The sequence below is a fragment of the Panulirus ornatus genome, chromosome 40 (genome assembly GCF_036320965.1).
Source record: "Panulirus ornatus isolate Po-2019 chromosome 40, ASM3632096v1, whole genome shotgun sequence".
Lineage (NCBI taxonomy): Eukaryota > Metazoa > Arthropoda > Malacostraca > Decapoda > Palinuridae > Panulirus > Panulirus ornatus.
The window spans coordinates 12,196,248-12,208,747 of NC_092263.1; the positions used below are offsets into that span (position 1 = coordinate 12,196,248).

Below are 12,500 nucleotides of genomic sequence, written 5' to 3' on the forward strand. Positions count from 1 at the left end.
AAATACTTTAGTGATTAACGCTAATACATAACCACGTCGCAAAAGACCCGCTTCTTCCTTTCCTTTTTCTTCTTCCAGATGACCATGGCAGACGATAGGAAATGGTTTGCATATTTCAAGATTATATTTCAAGCTCTTGGGGCAGAGGTATCTTCCAGACATCAGCAGCCGATGGAAAAGAAAAGGACGCGTTCCAGTAAACATACATCTATTTTTTACATCTTCCAGGAAGCCAGGCTCCGTTGGTAGGCGAGAGGGGGATTTTGAAGTTCCAGGATGGTATATCTCCAGTCCTTTACACTTTCACAGTTTTCCAGAGATCAAGCGCCGTTGAAGGAGAAGAAGAACTTGAGTTCCAGAACCCGTATTTCCAATCTTTTTGTGGGACTTTGAAACCTCTATATCAAGCGTCTCTAGTTTAATTTCCAGGATATGTATTTCCAGTCTTTGGGTGGGGCTTTGAAACCTCTATATCAAGCGTCTCTAGTTTAATTTCCAGGATATGTATTTCCAGTCTTTGGGTGGGGCTTTGAAACCTAGACATCAAGGCGCCTCTGGTAAGGCAAGAAGAATTCCAGTTCGCGTATGTTTGTATTTCCAGTTATCCTAAGACCTAAGTAACTTTTCCAGACATCTACCGGCTGATGCTGGGCGTGAAGAAGTTTGGCCTTAGCGTCAACCTGCTGGCCACTCGCATCTTGCCCTCGCTCCTGCCCCTGACTGTCAGCCCGTCTCTCAACCTCCTCCAGTTCAGTTTCCTCCTACAGACGATCCACGAGATGCTGGACCACATCGACAAGTGAGTACATAGCAGTAGGCTAAATGGGAGTGCATGGTAGTACATGGGGGAGTACATCGCAGTACATGAGGAGTACCTGGAGGGATACTTGATTGTGGGCTACGTGGCAGGCAGTACATGATCGTAACAAGGGAAGCCAGATTAAAGACCAGATGGTCTCTGACGCAGTGGTCTCTGACGCCGTGGTCTTTGACGCTGAGGTCATTTGGTACGAGGTGATTACGTCTGCTTAGCAGAGGCGTAGTTAGAAGTGCTTGGGTGACCTCGACGGTGGTCAGTAATTAGACAGTAACTTGGTAGTTAGTGCGTAGATGTGGTCATTTCACGCAAATGCAGAGCTCGTTGCTATAGTCCAGTGCGTTGGGTATAAGACGCTGTTCGCCCACACATAGCCAGACCATCAGAACGCGTGTGTGTGTGTGTGTGTGTGTGTGTGTGTGTGTGTGTGTTGAGAGAGGTAGGGTAGGGTGAGGGGTAGCCATTTCAGTGATTCTATAACAGGTGATAGAACATGGTGAACACATTGGACACCAAGAAGAACAAGTCTTGCTGAAGTTCTTTTCTTTTCTTTTTTCTTAAATGCCTCCTCGAGTGGTATGGTGGGTAAGGGGGCGAAGCGAAAAAAAAATCCAATTTGAATGAAGACTAAAAATTTGTGAAAAAAAAATTAGAAAAAAGGAAAAAAGAAAGAACAAACTGTTGAATGTAGTAGCTCAAGCTGAGTGCACATTGTAAGCTTCAAGCTTGGCTCGAAGCTTAAGGGAAAGAATTCCCCTGAACCTTGAGTATGTTAACTGGAGGCTCCAGGCTCACTTCTCTTGGAAGAAAACGTCTGGAAAACGTTTTGGTAAACGTCTGGCCCCTGAGGCCAGCTGTGTGCTCTCTCTCAACGTTTCTGACGCAAAAATTTTTGGCGAAGAAAAAAATTTTCTCGTGAAATGTGTAAGAAACAGTTGTTTGTTTGTTTGTTGTTTGTGTGTGGGTGTTGTTTGAGAGAAATATCCTGTGCTAATTGATCTATTCCCCCGACCCTCTCAAGAGAGACTAAGATTACTCTATATTGACTCAATGAATAATGTTTTTTATTTACTCTTAATCAACATAGACAGTATGAGTGCACATCGATCCAGTCTTTCACGTTATTCACTGAATTCAAATTTGGGTTGGATGTATCATATGCATATCTGCGTCAGATGGATGTATGACAACCTTCTAAAAAAAAAAAATGGGTTTTCGTATGACTGGTAGAATGTTTCAGCTGATGTATGTGTCATGGTGTTTTGATTTTTGACGGCAAATATGTATGTATCGTCAGGGTTCTGAGTGTGTCGTAATGTGTGACGCCTCACACTAGACGAAATGGAATGTTCATTGTGGAATCTATCTATCCATCTATCTATCTATCTATCTATATCTATCTCTCTCTATATCTATCTCTGTCTCTATCTATTTCTCTCTCCCTGTCTGTCTCTCTGTCTGTCTGTCTGTCTCTCTCTCTCTCTCTCTCTCTCTCTCTCTCTCTCTCTCTCTCTCTCTCTCTCTCTCTCTATATATATATATATATATATATATATATATATACCTCTCTCTCTCTCTCTCTCTCTCTCTCTCTCTCTCTCTCTCTCTCTCTCTCTCTATGAACCCATTTTCGTTCGTCTTCTTCATTCTTGTACATTATCTTCTGTCTTTCTACCAGTCATTTATTCCATTTCCCATCCCATGGCCGTTGGTGAGGTGCGTACAGCCTACAAATTAATTCATAAACGTGCGTTTGATTATTTACATTGTCTGCCTGATGTATTTTCTTATCATTTCTTATCACTGTGTTTGGTCGAACCCCTTCGACCACCAGCCCTAACTGATACCCTCTAACAGCCCTAACTAATACCTTCTAACAGCCCTACGTAACACCCTCTAACAGCCCTAGCTAATACCTTTTAACAGCCCTAACTAATACCCTCTAACAGCCCTAAGGAACGCTCTCTGACACCTCTAACATCCTCCAACAGCCCTAACTAACACCCTCTAACAGCCATACCTAACACCCTCCAACAGCCCTAACTAAAACCCTCTAACCCCTCTCCACCACCACCACTCACCACTCACCAACACTCACATTCCCTCTCCCTCCCTCACAGACAACAGAGAAACAAGCAACCATCCCCAACACTCACTCACCCCCTCCCTCTCTCACCCATCCCCAACACTCACACACCCTCTCCCTCTCTCACCCATCCCCAACACTCACTCACCCCCTCCCTCTCTCACCCATCCCCAACACTCACTCACCCTCCCTCTCTCTCACCCATCCCCAACACTCACACACCCCCTCCCTCTCTCACCCATCCCCAACACTCACTCACCCTCCCTCCCTCACCCATCCCCAACACTCACTCACCCTCCCTCTCTCCCTCACCCCCAACACTCACTCACCCTCTCTCTCACCCATCCCCAACACTCACTCACCCTCTCTCACCCATCCCCAACACTCACTCACCCTCTCTCACCCATCCCCAACACTCACACACCCCCTCCCTCTCTCACCCATCCCTAACACTCACTCACCCTCCCTCTCTCACCCACAACACTCACTCCCTCTCTCTCCCTCACCCCCAACACTCACTCACCCTCTCTCCCTCACCCACAACACTCACTCCACTCACTCCCTCTCTCTCCCTCACCCCCAACACTCACTCACCCCCTCACCCCCAACACTCACTCACCCTCTCTCCCTCACCCACAGACAACAGAGAAACAAACTCACCCTCACCCCCAACACTCACTCCCTCTCTCCCTCACCCCCAACACTCACTCACCCTCTCTCTCCCTCACCCACAGACAACAGAGAAACAAACTCAAGTTGGACAACCTCACCTTGGCCAGCAGCCCTGGGGAGAAGCGGTTGCTGCGCCACCAGCTGAGCTCGGACAACATGTCTCTCTCGCCCTTCTCGCCTGTGCCTAATGTGAAGATCCACGATACGAGGATGTCCTCCAGCGCCGAGGACTTCCTCTCTCGTCGAGGGTCCTCAGGTATAGCGTACATGGGATACTCCTTCTCAGGTAAAAACCCCGGTGGTGCTGTGGTGTGGGGTGTGGGGGGTGCTGTGTGGGGGTGTGTGTGGTGTGAGGGGTGTGTGTGGTGTTTGGGGGTGTGTGGTGTGAGGGTGTGTGGTGTGAGGGTGTGTGGTGTGAGGGGTGTGTGGTGTTTGGGGGTGTGTGTGTGGTGTTTGTGGTAGTGTGGTGGGGGTGCTTGGGTGTGTGTGGGTGGGGGTGCTTGGGTGTGTGTGGGTGTGTGTGTGTGTGTGAGGGTGTGTGGTGTTTGGGGGTGTGTGTGGTGTTTGTGGTAGTGTGCTGGGGGTGCTTGGGTGTGTGTGGGGTGGGGGTGCTTGGGTGTGTGTGGGGTGTGTGTGTGTGTGTGAGGGTGTGTGGTGTTTGGGGGTGTGTGTGGTGTTTGTGGTAGTGTGCTGGGGGTGCTTGGGTGTGTGTGGGGGGGATGCTGTGGTGTTTGGGGGGATGTGTGGTGGTGTGTGGGCGTGTGTGTGTGGTGGTGTGTGGTGTGGGGGTGTGTGTGGGGTGCTGTGTGGGTGTGTGTGTGGGGGGGGTGTTTGTGGGGGGGTGTTTGTGGGGGTGCTGTGGTGTGGGAGGGTGTGGTGTTTGTGGTGGGGGTGTGTGGGTAGAGGATGCGAGGGGGAAGGGGAGGGGAGGTGGTGGTGTGGTGGCGACCCTCCTCCGTTTTCTTTCTTTGAATATATCTTCAAGGTGGTCTGGCGACCCTCCGTTTTCCGTTTTCTTTCCTCCGTTTTCCGTTTTCTTTCCTTCTTTCTTTGAATAAAACCCTCCGTTTTCTTTCTTTTTTTGAATTTATCTTCCTTTGGTTCCTTGTCGACCCCAAAATTGTTGATCTAGTTCGTCTAGTCAATTGGTTACATCTGAAATCCCTGGTGGATTTCAGGGTATATACATTCCATACCATATAAATCCCTGGTGGATTTCAGGGTATATACATTCCATGCCATATAAATCCCTGGTGGATTTCAGGGTATATACATTCCATACCATATAAATCCTTCGTGGATTTCAGAGTATATATATTCCATACCATATAAATCCCTCGTGGATTTCAAAGTATATATATTCCATACCATATAAATCCCTCGTGGATTTCAGAGTATATATATTCCATACCATATAAATCCCTCGTGGATTTCAGAGTATATATATTCCATACCATATAAATCCCTCGTGGATTTCAGGGTATATACATTCCATACCATATAAATCCCTCGTGGATTTCAGAGTATATATATTCCATACCATATAAATCCCTCGTGGATTTCAGGTTATATACATTCCATACCATATAAATCCCTCGTGGATTTCAGAGTATATACATTCCATACCATATAAATCCGTGGATTTCAGAGTATATATATTCCATACCATATAAATCCCTCGTGGATTTCAGAGTATATATATTCCATACCATATAAATCCCTCGTGGATTTCAGAGTATATACATTCCATACCATATAAATCCCTCGTGGATTTCAGAGTATATATATTCCATACCATATAAATCCCTCGTGGATTTCAGAGTATATATATTCCATACCATATAAATCCCTCGTGGATTTCAGAGTATATATATTCCATACCATATAAATCCCTCGTGGATTTCAGAGTATATATATTCCATACCATATAAATCCCTCGTGGATTTCAGAGTATATATATTCCATACCATATAAATCTCTCGTGGATTTCAGAGTATATACATTCCATACCATATAAATCCCTCGTGGATTTCAAGGTATATACATTCCATACCATATAAATCCCTGGTGGATTTCAAGGTATATATATTTCTTACCATATAAATCCCTGGTGGATTTCAGAGTATATACATTCCATACCATATAAATCCCTGGTGGATTTCAGGGTATATACATTCCATACCATATAAATCCCTCGTGGATTTCAGAGTATATACATTCCATACCATATAAATCCCTCGTGGATTTCAAGGTATATATATTTCTTACCATATAAATCCCTGGTGGATTTCAGAGTATATACATTCCATACCATATAAATCCCTGGTGGATTTCAGGGTATATACATTCCATACCATATAAATCCCTCGTGGATTTCAAGGTATATATATTCCATACCATATAAATCCCTCGTGGATTTCAGAGTATATACATTCCATACCATATAAATCCCTCGTGGATTTCAGAGTATATATATTCCATACCATATAAATCCCTCGTGGATTTCAAGGTATATATATTTCTTACCATATAAATCCCTCGTGGATTTCAGAGTATATATATATATATATATATATATATATATATATATATATATATATATATATATATATATGATTCATACTTCATTATTTTTCTTTTTTTCTTTTTCTTTTTTAAAAAGTTTGATTTGACGAAGAGTTTTGGTCCTTGTTCCGTCACTCCTGCCCCCCCCTCCCTCCTCCCCCCCTCATAACTACCACTCGTTCGCCAATTACGCCACTCACACCATCGCCTCCTGTGCCACGTCATGACACAGCCGCTCGGGGCCAAACAATCCTTAACTACCTAACTGTCATTCAGCCGTCGTCACACGAATCATGCAAATTAGCCAATCAGAAGTAGGGGTTTCCCCCCCCCCCCCCTCTCCTCTTTGGATTGTTCTGGTCTCTGGTTATTTGGTCTGGGGCGATGGCCAGTAACAACCAGGACTTGTGACAAGCGCTCTCTCTCTCTCTCTCTCTCTCTCTCTCTCTCTCTCTCTCTCTCTCTCTCTCTCTCTCTTCTGGCTTCTTTTTAATTGGTTTGCAAAAAGTAACCAATGAGAGGAGCTCTCTCTCTCTTTTCTGGCTTTTTAATTGGTTGAAAAAAGTAACCAATGAGAGGAGCTCTCTCTCTCTTTTCTGGCTTCTTTTTAATTGGTTTGCAAAAAGTAACCAATGAGAGGAGCTTGTACAGAAGACCTTGTTGTGACTGTCCCTCAGCCAATGATCGAAGCTGTTGCATGAACGTATGGAATTTTGGCGCCATTTTCTCGACATCATTTATCTGTAGTGTTGTTGTAGTTGGAGAAATTGCATCTCATTATTTATTTCATTATTTATTTATTATTTTTTTTCCTGTTTATGCACATTTTATGATCATTCTCTTTCGTGCATTAATGTCTTGATTGAATGAAAAATTTGCCTTCAGCCATTGGTGAATAATATTCAAAGTCTTTTCACTATTTCATTTCTGTAACTTTCTAATTTAAATCTCTTCTTTAATCTTATTATTATTCAAAAGACTTTGCATCACATACAAATTTTTTTTTTTTATTATTTCACTCATTGTTATGCTTGAGAATCGAATGTGGTTGTTTACGTGGTAGAGAAAAGGAAAAAAAAAAAAAATAATATGTCTTTGAAATGGTACTCCTCTAAGATTTTTGTCTCGTTGCATGAAATGTTAATTATCTTTCTATATATATATATTGCATTTGGAGAATGTTATGTCATTGTCTACATAAAGTAATTAAGGAAATATAAAACATTACAGGTGCTGACCAGTCAGACTTCAATTAGTCATGTATTTAATGAGTTATTACATAACGAAAACTGATATTGATTGAAAAGATTAGAGAATGATTTATTTATTTTCTTCGAATCGGGTCATTTAGACATAGTGAGGATGAGAATTGGCCATTCATGAAGATGGAGTCTCATGCCTTTGCGATTGGTGATTATCTATAGATATGGACGCCCTTAATCACCCCCACCTGGCAGTTGATAGAATTGAAGCCCAATTTACACAATTAACCAACTGAAAAGAAACAAAAAAGAAAATTGATTTAATATTAAATGCGTAATTCATCCCCTGAATGTATTGAATGGTTACATAACTTCTGAGGAAGTGTATTATGAGAGCCTACCTTTGAATAAGATATATGTTAATGATGGTGTGATTAGCATTATATCATACACACCCGAGAATAGAATTGATTATAGTCAGATAAATTGCCCCAGTCCCCCCCCTAAAGGGGCATCAATTTTGCAATATAAACTCGATCAATGAATTTATATTCTTCGTAATCCAGTGTAATTTTTATGTGTCAATGTTGCGGTGGCAATGACCAGTTTAAAAGCACCAAATACAAATTTCCCTGTAATTAAATAAAGGTCACATGACCTCAATCTCATAAATAGATTACCTACTGACCACTACTGGTAGTTTTAGAAATGATTATGGTAGTAGTATTAATTAAAACACTTCTGATACTCAGTATCTTACTGAGATTAATAGTTTATATAGATGATAAATGAAGGTATTAATGAAAATAAAGTAGTGTTTATTATGTAGTTAGTATTAATTGTAGTTATGATAGTAGTCGTAGTAGCTGTAGAGGTAAGTAGTAGTAGATTAGTTAGCATAGCATTAAGTGAGAAATTAAGTGATTAGCTTAGGGAAAGAGATTATGAAGGTCATCCCATAGTTACCATTTTAGTGGAAAAGACTGAAGAAATGAACCCCATATTGTTTTTCCTATTACATCATCACTATCAACAGAATTGCATTGTGATTGATGTGTTCTAAACTCCTCATTGATTATATATATATATATATATATATATATATATATATATATATATATATATATATATATATATATATATATATATATATATATATAAAGGCTATACATGGCACGTGCTGTACAGTGTGTTTGATGGCTTTTGATAATGGTGTTTGCTGTCGTCTTTCTGTTTATATATATATATATATATATATATATATATATATATATATATATATATATATATATATATATATATATATATATATATGCCTACGTTTTCTAAGTGGTTTCACTGTACATTTTCAGATGAACACAGAACATGGATGTTTGTGCTTATTTTCCTACACCGATTTTCCAATTGTGCTTGATTTTCCTTCAGTAAACTTTATACGTTAAATATTGAAATATCAATTAATGACATCGGATTATTATGATCGGTAACCCAAGTGTGTTCATTGTGTAATCTATTGATCATTATGCTAGGCAAATCAAAGGTCTTTGAATTAGATGTAATTGAGTTGAGAAAAAAAAAGGGATATGATTAATTACCAAACATTACCAGAATAACCGATTTTTTTATTTAAAAATCATAAATTGGATTTCTAATCAACTTAGTAAAGGTTATATACATATGGTCTTCATCCTCACTGTAAACCAATTATTAATCTAAGAAAAAACATACAAATTTAATGCAATGCATTCTTTAATCTTTGTGATGATCACAGTTTTTAAAAAAAAATTAAAATTTTTGAATTTCCTGTAATCAATCCAACCTCCCCTTCTCATCAGCGCCTGTAATTCACTGTTGATACAAACGGGACCAAAATCCTAACTGCTCAGAATCACCGGGATTTTACCAGAGAACTGGTCAGCGAATGCCTAGTTCGACCATTAGCGCGGGGGTCACACGCGACGTAATGGGGGTCAATTATGTGATTCCGTCGCTAATGGCATTGTATTAGGTTCTCGTTGACCTGATATTACAGTCTATATTTCTATTCTATATAGATTCAACATGAATTTGCTTTTGACATCTGCTTTTGTGATATCTTTTTCAGTCTCTCTCTCTTTCTCTCTCCACTGTATCTGAATAAGTTCGCTTTTGGATGTGAAAATATGATTTTTATTATTAAATTCTTTTTTATATCATTAATCGTATGGACCTACTTGGTATGATTTGCTAATCGCTGATTGGCCGAGGCAGTCTGTCAGTCCGTGAATGGTCATTTTGTCTTAGTGGCTTATTCCATCATTTGAAAAAGAAAATTAGTATTTTTTTTTGCTTTAAATACATAAATTTTTGCCGAAATATGATTAATATCTACCCATATTTTCGAATCACACAAGATTGTTTAATAGCACATGTAGCATTATCATCAAATTATTCAAAATTTATGAGAAACTCGTATCAAAATTTGGATAGAATTGTAGGTTAATTTTTTTCTTGACAACGTACACCAAAATTTGATCAAAATTGCAGGTTAAATTTTTTTTTGACAAACTACACCAAAATTTGGTAAAAATTAGTTTTTTTTTTTTTTTTGACAGTTTACATCAGAATTTGGATCAAATTGCAGGTTAATTTTTTTTTTTTGACAAATCACACCAAAATTTGGATAAAATTGCAGGTTAAAATTTTTTTTTTCTGACAACTTATATCGCCAAATCGTACCGATAGGTTCATATATCTTCGTCCACACGCATTGCCCCCAATCATCCAAAAGCGAACTGCCTCACTAGTGTTTGAGTCTTGTGAGAAAAAAAAAGAAAAAAATTTCCCACACATTCATTGTCCTGTTGCACGTGCATTTATTTTTTTGTGTGTGTTTAATTGTATTGAACCATGTAATGTATTTCTTTGACTTTTCACAGGATGATCCGTGATGCATTGTGTAACTCATCTGTTTTGCTGTTAAGGTTGTAAAGTATAGAAATGTTGTACTGGCGTGTCTTCCATTCGTAATGGCGCCGGGGCTAAGGCTCTTGAGAATTTAAAAAAAATTTTTTTTTGGTCTTTTTAGGGTTAGATATAGAGGAGGGTGGTGGATTTAATTTAAACGGCGGGTGTTAAACGTTTTTCGATGAAGTTTTGATGTGAGAGTATGTCGCATGGTCGTTTTTTTTTGTGGTTTCTAAAGTATAGGAGACAAATGTAAACTTTCATTTCATATATAAATATATCTTTTTTTTTTTTTTACTTTAGTGGAATTTTAGATTTTCCTATTGAGAGAAAGTTTTGAATGGGTTATGAATGTGGGAAATTATTTCATATAGGTCTAGATTAGGGGGACGATCCTTATCATACATCATTTTTAAAAGAATATTGGTTAAAAATTCGGGCGATCCTTAGTTTTTAAAAGATTTTTTGAGAATTTTAATGGCTGTTGATCCTGCCATCGAGTTGATGTTTATTAGATACGTGTTCGTAAACCATAAGAAACTCAAGGAGTAAATAAGAATTTAATAATACTCGATTTTTCTAAATTGACTCAACTTATGAATGACTCAAATTTAATGTATATATATATATATATATATTTTTTTTTTTGTAGTTATATGGCACTTTACTGATGAGCAGTATAACAGATGAAAGTGATATATTCCTATAACTGCATAGAGAGTTATTTGACCTCAACTATTGATAGTCATTTCGCGATTATCCGGAATTGAAAGCAAAATAACGAAGTTCTTATCAGAATTGAAGAAATAACATAAAGTAATATGATTATTTATCTATTTATTCATTTTAGTTAAATCGGTAGTGTCATGAATGAAAAACATGTGATTAACCATTTTGAATTTTTAATTACCATAAACAGGATGAAGTAGATCACTTTTAAATTTTCAAATTTTCTTCAAAGAAGAAAATTTTGAAAATTGAAAAGTTCCCTAAACTGAAATAAGATTGGACACATGGCTTTGGTCAGGATTTCGACACAGCCAGAGGATTTTCGAATAGATAGTGGTCGATAGACTGGTTGTTTCATTGAGCAACACGTGTCCAAATGGAGAGTTTGTGGCCTGGATTAGGTAATAGGTAGTTAGGTTGGTTACAGGTAATTTGGCTGATAGTTAAATCGATAAACCTGTTTTCCATCAGACTAATGATTAAAAGTCTATTTAGATTTTGTGTACTTCATCATTTATCATAAATTGAATTGTTCTTTAGCAGAGATAGATTATGCAGTTGACGAAAATCGGCATTATGGGGATATTCTTAACTACACAGATTAGAAAGAATTGGAAAAATTTGAAAAAAAAAAATTTCTACTAATTTTTAAATTTTTAAAAACTCGGTGTTTCTTTTAGAATTCGGTGTTTGTTTGTTTTTTTTGGTCGTCTTTTTGATGTTTGTATTACAATGTTTTTCTTTTACTCAACAGGTATTTAGGGCGAAGACTAGGCTGGTGCAACACTTAATTTTTGCATTGTCTTTTTTCTCTCTCTAATCTGAAGTTAATCATTGTCATTGCATTCATGTTTATGCTAGTATGCATTGTGACTTTTCATCTATTGTTGTACTTATCTGTACTAAATTTTCACTAAATTGCCAAAAACTCAAATTTTTGAGTTTTTTTCTCTATATTAATCGCTTCATTTAAATTCTTCTTGTGAATTCTTAACTACACATCCATTTTAGACATTCTTTAAATTTCAATACAGAGTATAAATTTATAAAAATTTAAAATTTAAAAATTTTAAAGTGACATAATTTGAAGAAAAAAAAATTATTATGACAAATTTTAAATATATAGCTAGACCTTGCAACTCCATGTGACGTCACCTCCTTCCTGACCAATCAGGGCCCTCGTCGCCGGACTCCCACCTCCTTCGCGTCCAATCCGCGACCATCGGCCGCCGGCTCTCAGACAACGAGTTGATGATGCCGCCCAAGATCCGTGTCGCCCATTCCTCCGCGTCTTCTCCGGGGGAGACCACGACGGGGTCCCTCCCGATACGAAGGCACTCGAGCATCGGCCCCGAGCGACGAGGGTCCACCTGCATGAACCTCTCGCCTCCAACCGTAAGTGTGCACTGCAGTGGGCGGGAAGGGGGAGAGCCGCGTTCTTTTAGGTTTTTTTTTTGTTTTTTTTTTTTTTCTTAAGACCGTT

The 12,500-nt window shown here is 38.9% G+C and overlaps 1 protein-coding gene across 8 annotated transcripts in view; it reads left to right on the forward strand.

The window, feature by feature from the left end:
• The window catches only part of bma (SCY1-like protein bma), a 104,637-nt gene that overhangs the window by 62,164 nt on the left and 29,973 nt on the right, over positions 1–12,500 (forward strand). For 7 of the 8 annotated variants that reach the window (XM_071685556.1, XM_071685557.1, XM_071685560.1 and 4 more), the window contains exons 7-9: positions 631–799; positions 3,638–3,861; positions 12,192–12,412. In XM_071685556.1, coding sequence (XP_071541657.1) covers positions 631–799; positions 3,638–3,861; positions 12,192–12,412 — 614 coding nt within the window. The remainder of the gene's footprint in view (positions 1–630; positions 800–3,637; positions 3,862–12,191; positions 12,413–12,500) is intronic. The other variant, XM_071685558.1, reaches the window with a different exon arrangement.